The sequence below is a fragment of the Nipponia nippon genome, unplaced genomic scaffold (assembly GCF_047370975.1).
Source record: "Nipponia nippon isolate SJK-2023a ecotype South Korea unplaced genomic scaffold, ASM4737097v1 scaffold_21, whole genome shotgun sequence".
NCBI lineage: Eukaryota > Metazoa > Chordata > Aves > Pelecaniformes > Threskiornithidae > Nipponia > Nipponia nippon.
Genome location: NW_028262338.1, coordinates 4,461,169 through 4,485,637, shown reverse-complemented (window position 1 = coordinate 4,485,637; position 24,469 = coordinate 4,461,169). Strand labels below are relative to the sequence as shown.

At 41.0% G+C, this 24,469-nt stretch overlaps 1 protein-coding gene across 2 annotated transcripts in view; it reads right to left on the bottom strand.

Annotated features, from left to right (window-relative positions):
* The window catches only part of SLIT3 (slit guidance ligand 3), a 601,195-nt gene that overhangs the window by 509,403 nt on the left and 67,323 nt on the right, over positions 1–24,469 (bottom strand). The window contains exons 1-2 of one of the 2 annotated variants that reach the window (XM_087759962.1): positions 20,928–21,121; positions 20,349–20,601 (exon numbers count right to left, since the gene is read on the bottom strand). In XM_087759962.1, coding sequence (XP_087616088.1) covers positions 20,349–20,533 — 185 coding nt within the window. In that variant the 5' untranslated portion in view covers positions 20,534–20,601; positions 20,928–21,121. Of the gene's footprint in view, positions 1–20,348; positions 20,602–20,927; positions 21,122–24,469 lie in introns of those variants that run through there. The other variant, XM_087759961.1, reaches the window with a different exon arrangement.

Sequence of the window (24,469 nt, the reverse complement as noted above, 5' to 3'; positions counted from 1 at the left end):
CTCTTAAACATGTCCTGCTATGTTCTAATAACAATTTATTTCAATACATATTTTGTAGATGCTGAAGACTAAGTCACACAATGTACACACTTATTACAAACAGGGATGTTTGGAGCAACTGGAGCAAATCCTACTTCATAGCAAGATTTGCCCCGAATTGCTTCATCTTTCATTCTTCTCTGAAGACTTTTATATGTTTTAAAGCATCTCCTACATTCTCTGGAGCATGCCATTATGCAGCTTCAAACAGCACTAGGCGTGCACAGATCTCCTCTGCTACATTACTTAAATTTCAGTTGATAATTATTCTGCTTGGCCATTCAACTCTTCCAAAACATCTGGACACTGTTCTTCTCAATCCCCACCCTCTTCCTTGGGCCATATAAAGTTCATGACTTGAGAAGTAAATCCACTTGCTACTTAGCACTACGTGCTTCTGTCTTCTAGACCCACATACCTTGGCAAATATACACACTCATCTTCAACAGCTCTGAGCCTACATTTCTTTAAATATACAAGATCAGAATTGAGTTTGACAACACATCACCACCACCACAATAAACATTACAACTCTCACAAAAGAGCCAACAAAAAAGGCAATCAAATGCTGAAGCCTTGCAACAATCTTCAAACCAATAATTCAATACTTAACATAAATAAAAAAATCCTTATACAAAATTCAAATCCTTTTATACACAGGGATGAAAAAACTCAAAACACTACTAGACTGTAGCGAGTTCCTATCACTCACATGTCATTTAGCTGCCTGCTGAACCCCCTATGCGTTGTAGTCTCCAAGATAATCCAAAGCTTGGGCCCTCATCATACTTGCGAGTCTTGAACATACCCAGATGAATCCCCAACTTAATTCCTCAACCCTTCCAAGACTACAGTTTTTTTTAAATCAGCTGCCCATTTTGGAGCTAGCTCCGGTTGCCTAGTTATGCTTTTCTAGGCACATACAAGCCAAAGTCAAAAGCCTTACTAAAGCATAAAAATCAGTTAGCTCTCAGTACAGCTCCCTAATGCTTTTGTTTGACAGTTAAGCCTGTGAGGTATGGGCACTGAACAAGTTCACGTAGCTTTGAAAAGACATCATCTGGGTCAAAGACATGGGGAAAATTATACTTTAAAGGTGAATTTAATTTATATTTAACCTCAGCAAATACCTATGTGCAGATACATTCATTCCACATAAAATTCTTATTGTGTAGAATTCCTGCATTTTGCATAGTATGTGGGGCCAAGCAGATCTTAGGTCTTACTCTACTTTGCATCGCAATGACAAACACAAGTCCTAGATGGGCAGTATTTAGGGAAATATTTATTAAGCCATTTGTCTTTAACCTAGGAAGACATTATGTGAAATGAAAATACATACAAAGTGAAAGTAACCTGCTATCTAAGGAGACGGGAATCTAGAGCACCAGTTGCAACTTCATTCAAGTCCTTAGATGTTTCTTCATTTCTATTAATAAATAAAGAATTCAATAAGAGCAGTAGAGAAACTGCATACTGTATTTAAGAAAAATTAACTGCTATACACTTCAAAAGATGGCTCTTACCCAAGCTACATGGCACTAGGATTCTTTCCTGTCCAACTGCTTCATAAGTAAGGTAAGTGTGTACTTCTAGTCACAGAACTTCAAACACAAAATTTAGTTTCTGTTCCCGCTAAGTTTTCAAAGTGGCCACCACATACCAGCTCAAAGCTATACACATTTGTGTCACATGTGGGACAAACAAATCAGCATACAACCCAATACTCGGGAAAGAATCTTGATTAAACCAACACCCCATGTAAGCCACAGGGAAGATGCATTTCTCTTCATCTCATTTTTTGGTATTTCCTAACAAAGGAGGCATAAAATTTGTCTCGCACAGAACAACGCATGTAGGAATTAATGAAAACGTCTCCCGTCCCCTAAGAACCAAACAGGTCAGGATCCAACGCACCATCTAGAACTCGCATCAAAACAAACCTCAGCTAGAACGAAACTCGTGGAACTGCCAAAAGTTCATGAAGAACAGAAGAAAAAAAAAAAGTCCCCACAAATTTAAGAGCAACTGTTTTGACGATACAGCACACATTCTTTGTTACGATTAATCTGTAATACATTCCAAAGGATTTATTTTAAATGGTAAATCAACTTGGCAGTAACATTCAAAATACGGGAGCTAAAATTCAAGTGATAACAATTGAATCCGGATTCTTGAATCTAAAGAGTTACTGATATTTTTCATTAGCCCAATTCCTCCAAATAACTCAAGCAGCACACATTCTTGGGAAACAAGGTTTTTATTGTTTTGCCATTACCCTGCTAAAGGACTTTGTCGATCCAAACCACCTGCTAGAATGACAGCTGAGTCATCCCTTTAAAATGTTCCTGTTTGATTTGTTTTCCCAACCCCCAGTCACTACGCAAAGTAACCATGAACACCCACACCTGAACTGGAGGACACATGCAGTTTCACAGGTAAGTTAACCATTCACTGGGCTACCTACTGCACTCTGGAAGCTTAAAGCCACAAGGAATACCTTCTTGATACTTAGGAAAGCTACCTGCAGGGTTGGAGGCAAAAGGTTGTTCACTAAAGCCCTCCTCTCTTTACCAGTACACTTTTGTTCTTAGTTTGGGAACGTGCTAACAACCATACCCATTAAAAAGGAGAAAAATCCACTCCCATGTGCGAACGTATCCACAGAGTAGCTTTTGGCTACTCTTTGCAGTCTTTACACACCCAGTATCTGTTTTGTTATTTTAACCATTTTCCAGGATTTCTGTTATGGAGTTAATTTGTCTTTAATGGGTATGGACTGCCACTAGCCCCTTAATCTTAAAGGACTATAATTCCCTACAGAAAGCGCTTGGCAATTCTCTCATGCCTTCAATCCAAGAACTTCAAAGTTACTATGATAAACTACTCAATTATAACACTACCCCCTAAAACCCTCTGGCAGCACAATCTGCATATCTTCAGATTTAACATATTTCCATCTCAACTTTTGCAATGCAGGAAATATCATCCTGGGACTAGATTTTATGAAACACACAAATTCCATTAGTTTCCAAATCAGTTGGGCAAGTATGAACATCGCTTGTAAAGAAAAAGACAAAACACTTCAAAATCATGTTCAGCTGGAGTAATGATGATGAAAATGAAAAAGATGGTACATTCCATCTCTATCTAAGACTGTTAAGTTATTTTTTCTTTTTAAAACAAACAGTTGACTTTGTAAAGGAGCATGAGAAATTTATGGGTTGGTTTTTTTTTTTTTTTACACTGACTTCTACAAGACTGGTACTCTCTAAACATTTCACATCATCTAGTTCAATAGAAAACAAACAAACAAACAAACAAAAACATATAGTCCTCCACCTAGGAGAAAATAAGCCCACGCAAGAGTTACAGGTGGGGCACCGACTGACCCGGGAGCCGCTTTGCAGAAAAGGATCTTGGAGTCCCATTGGCCCACAAAACAGCAGCAGCGTGCCCTTCCAGCAGCGAAGGCCACCCTTGACCAGACTGTACCAGCACAAGTGAAGCCCGAAGGGTCTAAGAATTCAAAAGAATTGACTAATCTCATGTATTCAGGATTTGTGACAGTTCATCTGTAATACTGTATCCAGTTCCAGGCTCTCCAGTACAAGAAAGGCATTGATACATTGGAAAGAGAAAAGTCAAGGGCCACCAAAACTATCAGGAAGCTGTAGCATACGGCATACGAACAGAGGCTCAAAGAGCTGGGCTTGTTGAACTTAAATAAAAAGTTAAGGGGAGATCTTACTGCAGTCTATAACTACCTAGTAGATAGGAGAATATAGACCCCTTTCTCTGATCTGCAGTAAGAGCAAGTCATGTGTGGAGGAACATTAGTAGAGAAAAAACAAAAAAACAAGCCCTGCCACAACCACCAGTTCTTGAAAGGATTCAGAAATATGCTGCATAGCTTCAGTAATGAGTACCACACAGAGCGTATTAACACAGTAATACTGGGATCCAGTTATTTTGATATTGCTTGCTATCCATGTTAAACCAGAATAACAATAAACTTACAAGCCAACATTTAATAATTTTTGTTGTTGTTGTTGTTGGATAGCACCACATGTATGACACTGGATAGTTTCAGTCGCCAGAATAATTTAAATAGTAATTAAATAGCCACACAATAGCTGGAATGTAAAAATTCTGCGCTCCAGTCTATCATACTTTTGTAACACACCTACACTATACAGCTTTTAATTCAAAAAAATTAGATCATTCCTTCTGATTACACAAGGCTTTCAGGTATGATTCAGACTGTTTTCTTTCTGTCTGAACAATGAGGAAACTGATCTTAGAGGTTAAGCACCCTAATTTTGTGAATAAGCTATCCGTTCTTAAGCCCATTACAGTAGTGTGTGGTTAATAACCCACATTAAGTGTCCAAATGATCTGGAACTTCTTGCAGGCAACACACTTCTGTCCTCATCCTTATAAAAGTGAGAAAAATGACTTGGCAAACCATAGGTGTTAAAAAACACCAAGAAAAAAACCCTACCTTTTGCAACTTGTGCAATGGCTGAAATCCCCATTGAGCAGATTGCTGTTGAAAGTCATACCTGAGACCTGCAGCATAATGGACCGAGTAATTCAAGTACTCGGTTTCTTCCAAGGAAATACATGTTTGTCCCAGCCTGCAGGAGCTCCTTACTAATTTTTATACTTTCAAGATTTTATTATATATAAAGGAAACGTTATGCTGGCAGAATAACGTTCTAACAGTACATTTCGCACTCCCATGCCCTTCACCTTTGTCCCCAAAGTTTTGCAGTTACTCTTGATGTGCTCCAGATCTCACTCGGTAGTGTCATCCGTGTCCTTGTGAAAGATAACGGCAGACTGCAGGAAGAATGAAACCAGTTGAGAGGTTGTACTGGCACAACCTCATGTGCCAGTACACAAATACAAAGCTTATGAAACAAGCGGGAAGAGCTAATGTTCTGATGACAGATGCAGAAATACACCACCATTGGAATAACTAACATGGTGGGATAGCTCTTGTAGTCATATGTATGTTTGGTGATGGTTGAATACAGGGTTCTCGGAAAAGACAGGCAAGGAAGAGGAGGAGGAGAGGCTGCCCTTCATATGAAGGAATAGCTCAAATGGCTGGAGGTCCTCTATGGACTGGGCGAGAGTCCCATTGAGTGTGCAGGTCTAGAGCACAGAAGAGGTCAGTGAAGGTGACGTTATGGTAGGAGTTTGTTACCAACCACCCACTCGGGGTGAAGGAGGGAACAACACTCCTCTTGAAGCAATGGGAGCAAGTCTCCAGATCACAGACTCTGGTTCTTCTGAGGAAACTGAATCTCCCGGACATTTGCTGGAAAAGCAGCACAGGGACAGGCAAACAAGTCAGGAGGTTTCCAGAGGGTGTTAGACATAACTTCCTAAAAGAGATGCTAGATGGGCCAACCATGGGTTAAGTTTTCCTGATCCGCTACTCACAAATGATGAAGTGGTTGGGGGCAAGATATTCCATGGAATCCTTGGCTTTAGTGATCGTGAAACAATGATGTTCAAAATGCTGAGGGTGTGAGGAGGGTAAGTAGCAGAGCATAGACCCCAGACTTCAGGAGAGCAGAATTCAGTTTTGCAGAATTCTGACATTTTTCAGAATTCAGGGGATTGACGGGGAACATCCTGTGGGAAGCAGCCTAGAAAAACCTTAGCACAAGAACACTCCATCCAGGTAGCGAGGAAGAGGAGCACACGTATCAGAATACCACCTTGGCTAACCAGGCATCTCATGATGGGGCTCCAGTGCAGAAGAGAGTGTATGGTACACAGGAGTACAGAAACACTGCCCAAACATTAAGTGATAGTATTAGGAAAGTCGAAGCTCAGCTAGAGTTCAAACTGGCAAGGGTCATCAAGAAAAGCTTCTGGCAGTACATTAGCTATAAAAGAATAAAGAAGATATGATGGTTTAGTGACAGACTGAGTTACTCAATGCCTTCTTTGAATTGTCTTCACTGACACAGTCTCCCAAGTCTTTCTGTCTGAAGACAAGGTTCAAGGAGGAGACGAAGAGCCAGTAGTGGCAGAGGATCGAGTCAAGCATCTCTTAAGAAATCCTGACCCATACAAGCCTGTAGGAACAGGTAGGATGCATCTGTTGGTGCAGAGAGATCTTGCTGATAAAGTGCAGCCTTGCTGTGACATCTCTGATACAGCTAAATATTACATTCGTCTTCAAAAAACGTTGAAAAAAAATGACACGGCAAAGTGCAAGCTGGTCAGCATCAGCCTCATTTTGGTCCCTGGAAAAGTCAGTGCAAATACTATTGGAAGCGATTTCTGGGCACACAGAAGAGAAGATGACTGAAAACAGCCAACAGATTTACCAAAGTTAAATCATGCTTGACCAACCTGACTGCCTTCTAGGATAAAACAACATCTGTGGATTAAGGGAGAACAGTGTCTTTCTCAACTACCTGGGGAATACTGTGTCCAGTTTTGGGCCCCGCAGTCCAAGAAAAATGGTAATAAACCTGAGCAAGTCAGTAAAATACCACTGAAATGATCAAGGACTCAACTAGCTAAGGTAAGCCTGAGGAAACTTAGCTTGTTTAGTCTGGAGAAGGGTAGGCTTTGGGTGACAGAAGAGCAGTCTCCCAGGACCTACAGAGGGGTTACTCTGAAAATGGAGCAATGCTCTTTACTGAGGTACACATCAAGAGAGATACAATGATCATAAACTGAAAGAGGGGAGATTCTGTCTGTTTACAAAAACAAAACAAAAAACTTGCTACTATCAGGACAGTCAAGCTATAGAACAAGTTGCATAAAGGTGCTGTGGTTTTCAAGACCCAACTGGTCAAAACCCTGTGTAACCTGGTCTGAATTCCATGTTGACTCTGCTTTGAGCAGAGGCTGGACTAGGAGACCTTCTGAAGTCCCTTCCAACTTTAAAGATTCTATGATTCTACATTTTCTACAAAGAAAAGAGTAAAACATTTGTTAGTTGGTTTATGTTTGGGGTGGAGGTGAGGGGTTAGTAAAAAGCTTTAAATCTGAAGCACAAAGAAAACTACAGAAAACGCTTTAAAATATAGTTGCTACAGAAACATGATTTAATATGAAGAAGCCAGGATGTGCACATTATAAAGAAAAAGTACAGTACTGTGTCATACTAGCTCAAGCATCATTTTCATTCATATTAAAAAAAAAACCAAGTTTAACGGCTGCATTTACAAAAACTTCATTTTTATTTATTTCTTTTCAATTTTGGATTTTGTTTAACCATTCCTTCTTAACTCCTGTAACTGCAGCTCATCTTTCATATCCAACATGCTCCAGCTGGTTGTACGGACATTAGGTGGTTACATCAGTCCAGCGCTACTCCAACAAAGACCAAGTGGTTACACAGGTAGAAATCAGACAATGTCAAACATTCTTTGGGCCATATTTTCACTCAACTATCAAACGGACAGTCTCATCAGGGTATGAATAGATATGTGCCTGTGCTTCAATCTTGGTCACTTTTGGACTTTAAAGGTTACCCAAATGAGTTCACATTCACTAGCTCAAAGAGCAATATCTTATAAATCAACGTAAAATATAACCTGTGATAACTGAACTTCAGAAAAATCTTCTAAGTAGTATAAGCATCCTTCAGAGGTAACATCACTACTACAATTTATGGCAAACACTTACCCAAAATTTTAATAATTTCTCCGGTGTGTTTAATGCTAATTTAATGTTAATTAAGGACTTCTAGAACAGAAAGCAATAAAGTGAGAAACAAGGACTGACAAAAACTACTGTTTTTCATGAGATTGTTTTTCGTCCCAACTCTTCTACACACTTGTCTTTTTTTTTGTTGTTGTTGGGGTTTTTTGTGTTTGTTTGGTTTTTTTTAATTCTATACACAGTTGATCACAACAGGCTCATCTAGGAAAAAAAAATTGCATGTAAACTTCAGCAAAATTCACATTGCTTTATTCCACGGAGACAATATCTGATGCTTGCATTTAAGTCTGTATTCTACCTATGTGGTATATGACTGAATACAACGCAGTGAAGAAGCCACTATCCGTTTAAGTGCTCTTCACTAATACAGACAGTTTGATGTTTAGGACTTGAAATATTTCACACCTGCTTCTGACTGCTGTAATTCTTGATGACTTGGGAAAAACAGTTCTACCAACAAATTATTTTAGTGAAGCCTGACATGAAAATCAAACCTTGATTTCATCTCCTTGCTCACTTTCAGACATGCACAGACTAGAAACTCTTCCCAAGAGATCTTTTCCTGGAGAGGTAATAGAAGTCCTTGTTTGTGTTTGGGGTTTTTTGTTGTTGTTCAGGGGTTTTTTTAATTTAACAAGCATCCAGTTTCACTAACTCTATCCCTTCCAAGAAGTACCACACTGAGTGTACATCTCTACCGTAGCCACTAAGGAGCAGATTAAGCCAAGAAGTTGCCGAAAAAGACGTAGGATAGTTAATATGTAAAATGAAATTTTGAAGGAAGTCGTATATTGACTTGACCAAGTTAGCATCCAGATGTTGAAACCACAAGCAATTCTCTTCATTGTCAAGTAGATTCCTATCTTCCCTGTCCCCACCCTGTCCTCCTCCAACTTCTGGTTTTCAACAGCTGACTTGTTGGAGTGAAGTTGAATTGATTTAACAATGTTTGCTAAATGAACACAAAACTCAAGTTTTTCTAAACAAGACTTGGCATGCATATTTGATGTTTCAAGTTACTGAAACTACTCATGCTTATAAAGCCACTTCGCACTCAGCCTATTGTATACTTAACTATGGAAGAACCACCTTGGAAAACATCTATTCTATAAAATGAAGTTAACATCAACTAAGAATAATTAATTTTCAACTTCTAAAAAACTTCATAAGCAATTAGCTAAAGAACTTCCCAGGCCAAAAAAAAAAAACCAAAAAAACAAAACAAACAAAAAAAACCCCACCAAAACCATAAAACACTTTTGATTGCTCCTTATCTTTTGCTGCCTTTTCATATGTTATCTATTAAAACTCACAGCTCCAAAGGATCACTGGGCTGTTTCTTATACTTCCACATTCTTATCTGAGAAACTTATATCCAGATGTCTGTTTTCATCTCACTCTGAAGAACCAGCCTTTGCCTTAGGGCTTTATTTCTCAATATCTACTTCCACTTCTGGAAAGCAAGTTTTCTTTGCTCAAGAATTTTACTTCCGTCATTTGTTTCACCACTTCATTCTTGTCTCCAGCTCACCTCCCTACTGCATTTGTTTAGGCATTTCAGAAACGCACAATTGCTTCCCTGTACTATTTCCTTACGAGTTCTCTTTTTTGCTCCCCAGCTATATTCTTAAAACACCATCCCTAACCAGCCCTACCACTTCAAGAGGATGAGACGGCTAGCCTCTTCTCAACACTCTACAACTGTTTCAGAGAAGCTTGTGACCCAGAAGTTTCCACCTCGCTAAGTGATGCTGTAACCACTGCCACCCTCACCAAGCAAACGTGTTTCATCCAGGTTTTTCCAAAACCACCATTTCAAAAAGTATACTTAACATAATGCCTCCCCAGTCTAAACAAAACCATCACACAGAAGAATGATAAATTTGGGGAAAATCCTTAAGTCAAAGTCCCACTAAAGTCCAGGCAAAACGTGCTTTATGACTAACTGGAAGGCACAAGACATCTGAACTGCTTCCAGGATGCAGCTTTTTCTCGCTAAAATTTCTCAGTCATGTTTAAAGAACACAACTGTTTTAATTAAACATTAGTGTCTCTGTACCTGTGGACGATGAGTACACATATATGCAGTGACTAATTTTAATGGGCTTGATGTCATGTGACCACATTTGTTATACGAGCCTTATATGCTACGTATTATATTCCAAAACAGAGAGAATGGGCAAACCTTTGGCAGACAAGGATTCTGTGCTGTTTGCTATTATTGTAAGGGGGAAAAGTCATTAACGTAAAGCTAAATTGTATTCTTACACAGAGCTCTGGGTAATAATTGAGTCATCCGTCTTTGACAAGACAGCATGTCCCAAGGAACATGACTACAAAATTCTAGGGAAATGTCTTCCATTTTAGGATGAGCTTTTTGGAATCTCTAAAGAAAAACTGAAGTTAGGAATTTGAATCTTTTCTACTTTGGGGCAAGTGGTTTGTTGAAAAAGCTTTTCCAAGTCAAGTTTTTTTTATTAGGTCAGTACTACATAATATATGAAACTCTATCTACTGCTAATGCTAATAACCGTTTTTGCCAGACAGACAACCGAGTACCTCTTCAACCTTAAAAGCTGCTAAAATATCTGAAGACATGCTCATTATTCACCAGTGCATACCCAGAGAAAACGTCAGTGGAAACGGTACAGTAGGACAGTTTGGCTGAACTGACTTTAAAACATTTAGTTTTACTATGACCCGAGAGAGTGCGTAAGGCTTACAACTCACTGTCTGAATCTTTGGAAAGTGTCAAGGTTATTTATTAGGGTCCCATAACAACATATGCCAGTAATACCTTACAATCTACCAATGTATTTATTTTGTACAAGTTAACTAACACATTCCTTACCAGCCACAGGAATAAAGGAAAAAGACCAACTGAAAAAACAAGGATTAAGAAATAGTCCTCTAATTATCAGTATGCACAAGAATGCACCTATGCCTCTGCTTTCAGCATGTTATTTCCATAATAGTTAAATGCTTATCTTTTGAAACATTTCATGGGTTTAGAGTCAGACATTAAAACCTCCGTTTTATCGTGCTGTGATTTTGGTGATCAGAACCTCAGATTCACTAATACGAAATTTATTACCACTTCTGTTATCATGCCTAGGAGCACCCATACAATAGCTCAGGATTTTTTCATGTTAAGCGTTGTAGAAGAAAAGAAGTCCCAAAGGGCTTTCAGCAAAGACAAAAAGAGCAAAGGGATGAAGACAAGGAGATGAAACGGTACTGATCGGTACAGCAGGCATTGTCCTCAACTCTAAGTAGCCTAACTTGCATTACATATTTTTAACTAATATAATGAAAATTACAGTAAATTTAAAATTTTGCAAAGCAACCTTTCTTTTTTTTAAATGAGGACCGTTCCTCCCAAGCAAAAGTATTAAAAAGGAAGGAAAGAAAAAAAAAAAAAAAATCTATCAGAAATGGAGTTCACCACCACCAACCACCTTCTACAAGCATGTTCACAGGCTGTTAGAATGGGTTACTGATCTCCAAATCGCTAATCTCCAGAGCAGTTTATCCCTCCACTTACAGGAGCCCTGGCTGAAACAGAACCACCGGTCTTCTGTCTATGTAGACAGGAACGACTGTGAAGGTACGCAGAGAAAACATTTTGAAAAATTACAGGCAACTGATTTATCTTGTTCTTTTGGGTGATTTCCTGGATGTACAGCGACAGCATAACGTCACTACAGTACCCCCACACAACAGAAGGGGGTCAAAGTCTCTCCAATTAAACTCCTACATAGAGCATCACTGCTAAAAGCCTTGCACCTCAAACTGGAATGAACACAGGTCCACACAGCAGCCAGCGAGGTATCAATGATAACACTATCTCCCAAAATTCTCAGTGTTGCTTGGACTTCAAACACATTTAATAGGTGTTTGAGGGTCTTCGTTAGTAACCTGATACTACTTCCACAAGGTTGATTCTTCACCATGCAACTGAAGTAGGAAGGCACTCATACTGACCTCTCTGGAGGAAGCAGAGGGGCTCTCCAAATAAGTCCCTTGCACATAAGCAGTGAAGAATCATTTCTGCAACAGCATTGCACGTTTTCAGGAAAGCATAGGTAAGAAGTGAGTGGTGAGTAATACAAATTCTGAAATCAATTTAGAAGTAAATTTCAGCCAGGTTTTGCAGATTGCTTGGTGGAAAGTTTTAGACCTGGTCAGCTTTAACACACCAAGTTTTCTTCCTCATTTAACTGAACTGATGTTTACTGAAAATGCTCTCTTCATCGGTGACAGTAAAGGAAAGAATATAGCCATCGGTTAAAATGATTTCCACCTGAGGGACAAAATTAAATTAAGGTCTCGGAAAATGAAGCAACTCACAGATAGAAAGGTAAAAATCTAATTAAAACCTCCAGAAATCTATCAATCATAGGATTAAAAACATACACTGCAGCCATCAAACAGATGGTGTAAAACCGAAATACAAGACAAATTTATTCTGACAGACAACTGACAGACCAAATTCAGTTGGGGGTAAAAAAAAAAAAAAAAAAAGAAAAAAGCTGAAAATAACTGGCAGAGAGGTAAGAATCAGCCTCTTAAACTCTCTTTTTACAGAGATGGCCCTCAACTGATCTAAAATTTACTCCGAGTACAAGACCACAGACCTGTTCCCCTTATTAAGTAGCTAGGTAGATCTTTTATGTATTTAGTACCATTAGAAAAGACTGTCAGCAGCTTACAAGACCATTTCTCAATGGGGAAGAAGTAGTTCTTGCCACTGATGAGAGCCATTCAAGATCTTAAATGATAGGTCTGACTGGACAACATTGAAAACAGATTTGAAAATAGACGGAGTATTACGGATCTCTGGAGAAAGAGACTTTAAAAAATACTGAAAACAGAATAGCTTGGGCCACACTGCAACCAGAATATTACTAGAACCCAGACCTTTCTTATGCTGAAAATTACTCAAAAAAGTCAAATTGATATAGTCTTACACTGGCAAGCAAAACCTGTTAATGAACATAAAAGCAATAGGAGTGACAACAGCAGTCCCAAGCCAAAATCCATATGATATTATAATAATGCACTTGAATCGACAAGAGTTAATAGAACCTCCCTGTCACCCAAGGAGCAGAAAGGAGCCAAGGGTAGGCAGCACATTCCACCAGCCTATCTCAAAGACTTCACAAGAGGATGGGGCACAAGATTTACCTATATCACGATAACATTTTCGGAAAACCACTGCTCATCTACACATCCCTGTAACAGGAACATACAGATAGGCAATTGCCTGAAGAAATCTTTGCCATGCATTACTTCTGGTCATTCTCCATGATGCTGCCAACATTATTTTTCTTCAAAAAGCTTTGCCATTTGAAGTTCGCTTTAGCTTTTCTCCCCAAAGTTATCCTGACTCCTTCCTTCCTTCCTTCCTCACTGAAGTTAGAAACTTGCTTTGTCTCAACTTGAAGAGGACAAACAACACTGCTTCGCCTTGCAGGAGTGAAAACTAAGCGAAACAGGAAAAGCAAAGCCCCTTTAGGGAGCTGTGGAACTGCAAGACAGAGGATGCGCGTGTTGATTCCTACAGCTGCCATCATCAAGCCTCCACCAGGAAACTGGCTCTACTTAAAACTAGTACATGATCTGCTAGCACTGGAGAAGCATACTTGCTTACAGTCACGCTTTCTCCCCACCCATCGATCAGCCACTGTTGAGAGGGGTTTCAATACTGAGCCAGAGAAATCCTTTACCTGATCCAGTATCTGTCTGCAGTTGCAGAGAGCAAACGGGTGAAAGAACTAAGAGGTACTAGGTTACTTATGAAGAACATTCCACAACCTCTTCCTGAGGTTAACATAACTGAGATAATTCAGTAGTTGTAGTATTACAAGACACAGTGAGGCTTACATCAAGACCAAAGTCCAGCAGCAGACCTGCACGTCACATAAGGCATTTGAGTGGTTCAGGTTAACTTTGAAAGGAAGAATCATCCCTTTAATCACAAAGGGTTTGCTACAGTGTGGCACCTCATAAGGCTGGAGGCACTTCTGAAGACAAAAGAGGCTCCAGAACTTGCAAGTTCACAATCATTCTGAATTGGAAAGAGCTAGTTATGTTCTTCAATAACAAGAACTAGTTATATTTTGCAGGTTCGAATTTAGGAATTACCGGGGGGGGGGGGGGGGGGGGGGGGGAGAAGTGATTTACTACTTAGATATATTTAAAAAAAAAAAATACACAAGTTTTATTTGCTTGAAAAATTACTTGAGTGGTCAACTGCAGTCCTCAGCCAAAGGTGAAAGAGAGCTCAATGTAAGTTCAGTCTTTGCAAAATTTATCTCAACACTACACCATCCTTAGCAGGGGTAATACATGAAAAACAAAGAGCAAAACAGTTGTGACTAGGAACAGATCCTGACACATTTCAACTTTGAACTCAAAGCAAAACAGTTTTCCATTAATTACTAGTGAATCAAGTGTAAGCCAACATAACTACAACATTAACCCATGGCTTCTATTCTCCTTATCTTTTTTCAGGAATAATTAAATCTTCTAATCAATGAAAAATGGATCCCACTAGACCACCACCAGACAAAAAGCTATTCATTATTAAAAGATCAGCCGCAGCAACAGGGAAATCAAGAACTGTGGGTACCGCAAGAACTGTATCAAGAGTTCTGGAAAAATTAATCTTCAAGTTATTTGAGCTATTAGTTCCTGCGAGGGAACACATCCTGATTTCAGTCTTCTGAACAGTCTCTCCAGTAAACAAGCTCAATTCTTAACATACAACGGCTGAAACTTACTGAATATCCTTATTAGAGCCAAGTTCTTTCCCCCTATCATCCTTGTAACTCCCCAAGCATCTTGCGAGATTTCTGTGGGAAAACCATTTTGTTTCTGCTCTGTGGAAGCTGAGGAATAGCTCAGATACTACTGAAACGCAGACAAGAAATAATATCAGATGTTAATGTCCATGCAGAACAAGTTATTTTTGTTTTAAACATAACTGGAAATGCTTGAACTAAAAAAGGAAAAGAAAAAAAAAACAACAACAAACAAAAAACCCCTGCTTGGCAGCGACATTCTGAAAGATTACTGAGAGTACTCACTAGGAAGGTCAAATGACTTCAAAGCAATCAGCTTACAAGTGACATACAGTGTACAACACAAGGATTTTTATACAGATTACTGTACAAATAAGAGTATTAGGATTTACTTCTTTTTTGCCTCACAATCCATCTGTACAGGTAAGCTATACCGCCTTTGGTACACACTTCCCCAAACTCACACACAGAAATTCCCGGGGTGGGGTGGGGGAGCAATACTTATCATCTATGTTTTAGGACTTCTTAACAGACAGCAGCTATTCTTTCGAGGGGCAACTTTCCTTTCACCTAACTCTTTTGCATGAATCAATACTCAGCTGCAAAAGTAAGAATATGAAAAAAGTGAATAGTCTCAGAGCACCTCATTAAAAAATTCTGCAGTAAGTAGCCTGCTCCCTTTGATCTCAGAATCTAATCCAAATTTGTGCAAACAAATACAGACAACATGACAACGGCCACTAGTTGCTTCTGTAGCTACCAAATTACAATAGCTAATTTCATCCTCCTTCCTCTTTCCATCACTTCAAAACGAGTAACAAATTTAATAGTGCAAGACTCTGATCCTATGCAAGTGCATGTCAATGTCCAGTCAGGCACAAGTAGTCAGCATCAAGCTAGTAAAGGGAAGTATCCAAATGAAATTAAGCAACTCAGTCAAGTTTTCCCAGGATCAGTACCTCTGAGAGTAAGCTCTTCAAAGCCAAAGCCATGTATGTCTACTTATCGACACATGGCATAGGGGAGAAGGGGGGGGGGGGGGGGGGGGGGGAAGCTCCACGCAAGGTTTTGGAGACTATTACTACACAAACAAACGAGTTGTAATCCCTAGTGGGAAGAATTCTGGAAAAAGAGAATGTCAATGCAAGAGTCAGTATAATTATATTTGCATGTGTTTAACATTGCGTTCTGCAGCAATATGGAAGCATTCAAGACAGCAGCTTAGATTTAATTTGGAGACAAAATTGAGGAAGTTGAAGACTTATTACAAGCCAGTGCAACTTCAGCAGCTACATGCACCTAGGCCAAAAACACCATAATAATATATTTGTATAACAGAAACCCCAGACCACATGAAAACTCCAGAGTAAGCAGATGACTAAGCTTCTAAATTGCACCTAAATGTGGACACACTCAATTTAGCTACTCGGACAAAGCACAGAACAGATGACTCTCGCAAGCTTTATCAATTTAGCAAGGTAAAGAATCCTTCAAAGTAAAAGGCAAAACAAAACGACAACGCAGGAGAGCTATCAATTAAACAAGATTCTAAGCCACCAAGTATAAATTCATCAGGAATTCAAATGTGGCTAAATTCTCCAAAGAAAAACTTTTATACATGTATAATGTGCTGTTAACAGACAGGGAGATAGCTAGACATAAATGGAAGGAAAACACACAAAGGCTCATGCTTCATATTCAAACAGAAAGCAGACCTTGACCCAGAAGACTTCTGAGCAGTTTCTCCATATCACTTGTTCTTTTTGGAGCTGAACAATACAACTGTCAAGCAGGTGGCTTTGATCTGCTCACTGCATTTACATATCATCTCAAACTAAACTTGACTATCAGCATTATTAACTGTTATAAAAAGCCACATGTATAATATTTTACATACATAGAAAACATTTCCACTAAAGAAAATTACATAAATAGAGAATCACATATAAGCACTGAAGTGCTGCTAAGCAAACTCTGATTAGAGGAGTGTGATTAAGCAATCCTAAGGAACTTATCCGAACAGTAAAAGACTCAAGATTTTTATGGATGTATTTACATGTTCTTAATTTCTAAACCCTAACTTCTGCCTCCGTTATTAGCACAAAACGTCTTATCAGTTGCGTAGTTTAAATAAAAGAATCACTCTGCCCACCTCCAGAAGTTAACTACTAAATTATTAGTTTTCTCCACAACATAAAAGGTCTAGAATTTTTTTTTTTTTTTCATAGGATGTTAAGTTACTTAGCAAATGCAGAATGGGTCAGTAAATACTAATGACAAACCACAAAGTCAGCTATATCATCCTGCTCATGTACAAGGTCCTCTGTGGAGCATCACATCTTGCAATTTAGGGAAAAGCCTTAGACCTAATTTCACACCTCCCTTCCTGTGCGAGATGATGGCTGTTCTGAGGGCTCCTTCTCTACAACAAAGGTAAATGGAAGTTACTCCTTGGAAGTGACAAATATTTGTTTCACCACTTATTTTCTCCAGACTGAATCATTTCTTTGTGCAGTAGTAGACAACGTCCACCTCTTTTTAGCTCTTCACAAAACCTAACTGGGCAAAAGTTTCAATCTATACCACACAATTAGAAGACTGTCATAGAATGTAATAACAAGGTCAACTGCAGCACAAACCTAATACTACTTGCTATATTTGTAAAGCTACTATTAAAGACAAATCTGTGTTTAAAAAGTTTAGGATAGTTTTAAAACTCTGTTTCTGTGATCAGTGGTTAATCTGTGGATTCCCCTCAAGCCAGAAATCACAGATACAACTCTTTACAAAAACTACACCTTCAAAGCATTAAAAAAAAAAAAATAAAAAAAAGAAAGCATATATGACATTTCTCCTGAAGAAACAGTACTCAAAGCTCTGGTGATGCCCATTTCTTGGGGTATCAGGAGATGATCACTAGTTCATTTAACAAAAAACTTCCCAATAAGAGATTCTCCCCCCCCTCCCAAAAAAAAGAGATTTCCCATTTTTTCCTTAATGTTATATTTTCAATATTCCTGGGGTTTCATATTAACACAAATTTAAATAATATTTAACTTGGCTCCACTAGCCCAAACAATCTGTAACATTTGTACAAACATAACTCTAAAAGTTTAGTGGCAAAATATTTGAAGTGGTGCCATTAGATCTCTTATTAATTAAAGCAAAAAGTTTCCAACTTGAACAGGTATGCGGAATTTTTAGCTCAAGAGAATGTAGAAAGAAGTGAAGACCTTTTCATAGCATAAGAGTCTAACAAGTCACTTGGTGTGTGGCCATCCAGGAACTTGTTAAAATTACTTTCCCAACATGCAAACATTTCTCCGAGATTAAAAATACCTTTGTGATTTCAGATATAATCAATTTGGTTTTATTTACAACTTAAAACAAACTAGTTAAAGACTACACATCAACCCAGTGTTACATCAAAGAGTTACAGGTTGCTGTGGACCAGAGGGAAAAATGAGATACTCTGACATATTCAGTGGCTGACTGATGTTTCACCTATGAGCAGAACTTAGACTCGGAGGAATAAAAAGTCTTTCTCTCTGTACTGCTCACACTAGAAAATTCAAGTTAGTACAATTAATAGAAATCTAGATTTGAAAGAATTGATACAAGTTTTAAAACACCGTTGCAATAAAGGCGACAGGGAACACCATAAAAACAGTGAAAGGCCCACGACGGACTAACAGAATAAAAAGCGAAGACAGTATTCAAAAATATGGAACAACGTGTTACTATGTGATACTCTATGCTATTTCCACAAGGTTTCAGCCACTGAATGCTTCAATAATACACTATTTTAAAAAACCAAACCGAACAAAGCATCCAATGCAGCTACGTTTTATATTTATCAGTAGTATATCTCTGAGGCTAAATACTCAGACTGAATATTGTGAAATAGCTACTCTTGTTCTTCACGGAGCCATTAATCTAAAATTTCAATCTGTAAATAACACCAAAAATTATCAAGACCAAGAGCACAGTGATTACGCTCTCTTTCATTCTTTTTAACACTGAACATACCAAGGCCAAGAAACTTACTCTTTGGGCTTAGCTTCTTACAGAAAGCAAGGAAAGCTAACATCTGTATGAAGTACATTCTCACAAATGAAACCCGGGAACAAAATGAATTCAGTCCCCCTAAAACTTAGGCAATAACAAGTTACCATTTTAAAGTTCTTCTCAGGTGGCCAACTAACCTTGCATTTGGGAATCATTTTAACCTGATATTTGAAAGTTTAATTCTAGCCCTTGACTCTTAAAACCATGCAAACACAACTCACCAATGAAGCACACAAAACATTTGTGTTATCACACTTACTTGATCTGTCTGGCTTGGTATACAACTTTGGTAGTGGTTTGTTGTGGGGTTTGTTGTTTCAGGGTTGGGTTTTTTTGTCTCTAAACCGCCAGGTTGCTACCCATCAATTTTAGAGATTACACAGTTTTGTGCACAGAAGTTAAGCTTTCTATAACACTGAGATCAGAAAACTATTGTTCACGCAGCTAGGGTTAAAAGGAAAGCCGATACGGCCACAAAGCATTAAAGATGGTAGAACAGTGTAGTAAGAAATCTGCATATTGCTATCATTTCAGAGCTCTCAGCACTATAAAATGCATTTAGAAACATTGAAGTATGCTATAAAATTTTATTTTGGGACAATACTTAGCCCTTAAGAGGACTCCATGCACAACAAAACCTTTGTTTGCTTAGTAACCTCACCTAGCTTGGTTTCTTGGAGGAAAAATTGCTTGAGAGTTTGAAGTATCCCCCGTTCTGTGACCCAGAAGGAAATAAAATGGGAAGTCAGGCCATAGTATCTACAGCATTTGCTTACAAGTTCAAAAACATTTTAAGTTATCAGCTAACCCACATAAGGCACAACTAACTGCGCTTTCCCGAGGTCATCCGTGGAGCCCGGCGCAGAGCCGCGCTGAAGCTCTGTTTAACATTCCATTCTGGCCATCTTCATATCTAGCACCGGGCATTCTCTGAAACATGCCATATGCTATGCATTAAGCAACGTCAGAGATGCCGTCCTCTGCATCAAGCAAGTGCCAGAACCGTATCAGAGAACTGAAGTTTGCTTTCAGCTCTCTCCTTAGAAATTGTTAAGCAAGTAAAGAGAGTCAACTAAAAAAAACTCATGAGAACTACTGACACAGAAGATTTACTATTAAGACGTTCACTATGTTCTCCTGTGCTGAGGCTGGAAGCACCCCGCAACATTACACTCCTATCATACATCCTGAAATAGATTAAAAACTAAATAACCAGCTTCCCCACAGCAGCTCAAGACAGAAATTAGAGGCTGCTTTAATGTGAGTTCTTATCCATTTGAATTAGTTTATGGCAGTAGTCGATTTTTCCACGGTGGTGAAGTCACCACGCTGAGAAACTAAGGAGAAACTGCTACCAGCCACCAGGTGAAAACATCCAGGTTTCTAATTGCATGTTAAACTGGTGTTTGCATTGACAATGATCATTGCTGGGAGCACTCCAGGTAGGGCTCTAAACTCCATTACAAGCAAGTCACTGCAAAACCCAATCAGATGGTAACCGAAACCGAAAAACCGTGGAACTCTGAAACGGATTATTTTTTTAAAAAGGAAGAACAGCAGCAGGACAGCTGTAACTTCTGAAAAGCCCCTCCCCTTCCCTCCTGAAAACATTAATCCGTGTTTGATTGCTGAAACTGCCGTTAGCATGTACTCTGCACTGATAGGCAGGTGCTGAGAAACTCATCCCAGGTGCTTCTACAAGTACTTGAGGAGCCCTTAACGGTTTTTACTTACAGTCTCTCCGCATTCCTGGGAATATCCCTCGGTACAGTTTTGAGTCCTAGTCCATGACAATCCACGTTGGAAGCAATACACGTACATTTATGCGGGCATCCTCCAACAGGCATCCAACTCGCGGAGCTCCAAAAGCTCAAGACCATTCCCAGGCACAGAAACGCACTTCTTCCACTAGACAACATGGTTTCTTGATCACTTCGGTGGGTATAAAAGTGCGTGCAAGCAGCCGGCCCTTAAAGATGAAATGCCTCTAAGAAGAAAGGGAAAAGAAAACAAGAGGCTCTTAGTACAGCCCAAGGGAACCCACCACTGCCATCGTCGCCGGAGCGCCAGCAAACCTTCAAAGGCGCCTGAAAAGGTTACGTTAGGTGGAAGAAGGTGGGGAATTGCCTGTCGGGCTCAGGTTTCTTTCTGTTATCTACGAACGGCACCAGAAGGCAGGCAGTTTAACAGAGCTTGAGCCAGATGCGTCCTCAGATGAAAGAGAAACGGGGAGCAGAGGTAAACACACACAAAACATCCATCAGAAGCGGCGGCACTCTCCCAAGCAGCCTCCTCCGCTCTGCATCGCCCCACCTGGGCCGGGCAGGTAACCCGCGAGGGGACGACCGGCAGGTCACGGCGGCCCCGCTGCCGGCTCCTCAGGCGCTGCCTCCCGCCGCTGCGGGCCCGCACCCCCGCGCTGGCGGCCGGCGCGGCCGGGACCGGGAGGCGGCGAGGGGAGGCGGAGGGGGCGGAGGCGGCGGCGCTCCCACCGCAGCTGCGCTCGCCGCCGGCCGCCCGCTCCCCATTCACTGTGCATGGCAGCCGGGCGAGCGCCCGCGGCGCCGTGCCACCCCTCCCCCCTCCCAAAATATCTCCCGCAACGCCCATTGGCTGCGCGGGCCCTGACGTCACCAAACTGCTGAACTTTCCGAGCGGAGGGAGGGTGAAAGTTTGGGGGCCGCGGCGGAGCGGCGCTCGCCGCCCCCAGCACCCCGCCTGCGCCCCGCGGCCCCTCCGCGCCCGCCGCCGCGCCGGGGGGACCCGGCCGCCGCTGTCCGTCGTCGTCCCCCCCCCCCCCCCCGCTTCGGGTTTGGGCGAGGAATGTGCGGGCTGCAGCAGGGGAACCGCCGCCCGGCGCTCCGCCGCTGCGCCGAACCGTCTCGAGTTTCCCCGCCGGGGGGAATTCACCGCCTTTTGTTCCCCCGTTTCCACTCCCCGAGTACCCTCTGGCGGCGGGAGCGGGACCTTCGCCGCCGCCCGGTCCTGCCGCGGGGGGCACGGCGCTGCCCGCCCCGCGGGCTGGGGGCCGCGGCACCCCCGGCCCCCCCCCGCCTCTGCACCTCGCCGGCGGCCGTGCTCTGCTTCCAGCGCTGAACTCCAGGGCGAAGTTGAGCTTCAGCGAAATTTTCTGGAAATAAGACGAAGCGGGCTGCCTTCACGTGGTAATTCCGTTTGAGGCTCAGCACATCTTACCTAAAGTGTACTAAAGCAGCACAAAAAAATGCCGCACACCTAAAAAACTGATAGCACTTAGAGATTACTCGGAAACTGGCAAGTCCTGGGAGACACACAAGGCAGCATTTTTTTTAACCCAAGTCTCAGCCCATTAATGGGAAGGTTCTCCCTGTGGCATGCCATACACATACAGCGACCTCCTGCTCCCAACTAAAGATGTTGTACGCACAACACAAAAACCTGCCTGTTTCAAAATACCTAGTGCCTTATTTTGCACACTTGAGGACAGTTCGAAAGGCACAGTTATGGGTAACGTACTTGGGAACACAGATAATCTGTTCTTCACCTACATCAAACACTCCTGGTCCATGACTATGGAGCCTAGGCTCTGTCCCTACCCGTAGGGAAAGTTTTCCTTTCCACAGCACAACAAGGATCACAGCCAGCATTACCATGGAACCCTCACAACCCCTCCAAAGATTTGACAAGGCTAAGGTCCATCAGGCCTCAAGTTCTCAGCTTTTTTCTACGAACATAAAAATTTAGTATCTTAAGCGAAGGCCTTGTAGGGAAAACCCCCCGTAAGATGTTAGCCAGAAGATACGGACATGGCATTCCAGTGTGCAGTAGCACATCCTAAATACCTGCTCATTTCTGCCAACGTGCGCTTCATGTTTTGATTACTGTCGTTACCTGCGGCGTTCCTGCCCACCTTGATAGTTGGTTTTGCCCAAACCAGCGAAACGTCCCCCTTAACCGCCAGCAAAGCTGCTGTTTGCCTACTGCCCTCCCTAACAAGCAAAGACGTGATGCTACAGAGCATTTCCCTGCAGAGAGAAATTTGCCAAAGAGCACACGCAAGACCACAAGTTAACTTTCACCTCTCCTGGTCTTTGTCTGAAAAAGCAACAAAGCGATTTTCTCATTTTATAGTGAATTATTTACATGAGAAATTTCATTTTTACATAGAAACGATTTTGATCAAGCCTCAAGATTGAACCGCTTGCATGACTAGACGCAAAGCTCAGTTAAGTGGTCCTTATATAGCAGTATGCAACGCGAGAAGGCTCGGTGACAAACGACACAAGGTTTGAAAATGCACAGAGGGACTCAGCTGTCACCCCTTTAAGTGGCTGCTTTATGCTGCTTCGGAAAAGATTAGAAAATACTGTTCTCCCACCTCTCCCAAATCTACAGAAGCCAAAGGTTTGGGAAGGTGCGTGTAATTCTGCCTGGATCCCCAAATGAACCTCTCCTTTCCCGGAGCAAAAGGCAGAGGAAGATGACTTTAACCTCCAGCATTAACAGATAAAGTAAAGGCCAAAGCCACAACCAGCCCCTCTCCAGCCCTACAGCCCCCACAGCAGCACCGATAACCAGAGGAGCCTGAGCCCCTCTCCTTTACCCTCTTGAGAGGGCAAAAGCGCAGGCAGCTCCCGCCATGTCATTGACACTCAGCGCTATCTATTCTGAGGCGAGCACCCTCAATCAAGCATTAGTCTACAAGAGATCAGCTCTTGAACGAGGACAGCTGGTTCAGAGCAGACAAGACAGAAAGGACATTGCTTAGGGAGACAAAGCACTCTGAAAGCTCTGAAGTCTCCTCCACACAGACTGAAGGTATACATCCCTGAGCTCATTCAAGCAGTGAAAATACTTTTGTTGGAACCTAACTTTCCTTGGCAGCCAGGCAACATCCTTCCAAAGGAAGACTTTTTTTTCCCCATTCTAAGTTACTAGCATGCATCTTCCCAGCTACAAAGATGGCCATATGGAGCGGCAGACGCCCCTCGCCTCAGGATGGAAGTGCAGAAGCCGTTGGATACTAAGTAAATATGATTACAGGTAATGCAAACATCATAGCCTGATGGGTTCGTTTGGTTTTGTTTGTTTGGGTTTTGTTGTTTTGGGTTGGTTTGGTTTTTTTTTTTTGTAAGTTATTAATGTTTAGCTGTGATGAACTTCAAATTCTAAGAAATGCTGGAAAAAAAAAAAAAACAAACCCTCCCTAAAACCTCTTCAACACTGTCATCCATGGCAGTCAGCATATTCCATGCTTCACTGCTAATCCCTCACAACAAAATTTTGCCTGCAAAGGACAAGTGAACCAGACCAAATGGCAGAAAAAGAGATGAGCCAAAAGTCAAGCCTATCATTGAAATACATTTAGTTATTATAAAAACTAAGCAGCATGTTTTCCTACATTCCAGTTAAAATAGCTCTTAAAAGGAGATGGTCACATATTCTCAAAACATGCCCCAGTGAAGCAGAGCATCGACTCTGCTGTTTTTCCTTCGCACATCTACTGTGGCTTCTGGCTCCTGGCAATTGCTAGAAGCTGGCAAAGGAGTCGCTATTCATCTCTTAGCATGGAGTTGGCAGAGATCAGCACAGCATGTGTTACACAAAACTGCACAAAACAACAGATTATGGAATAATCTGAATCTATAAAGTGTTTCTTATTTGTATTTATACTAATTTAAACAAGTAAGTTATTTTTATGAAGCTATCTAAAGCTGGACAGTTTTTATCCATACTGTTTCCTGAAGTATTAGAAACTACCAACATTTCCATATATGCAAAACTCCTTACAAACAAGATTATTATCAAAGGTGTGCTGTCTGCTCAGCAGGGATTTAAATCTTGCCTGCTGCTCCTGCAATAAGAAATGTAGTCTT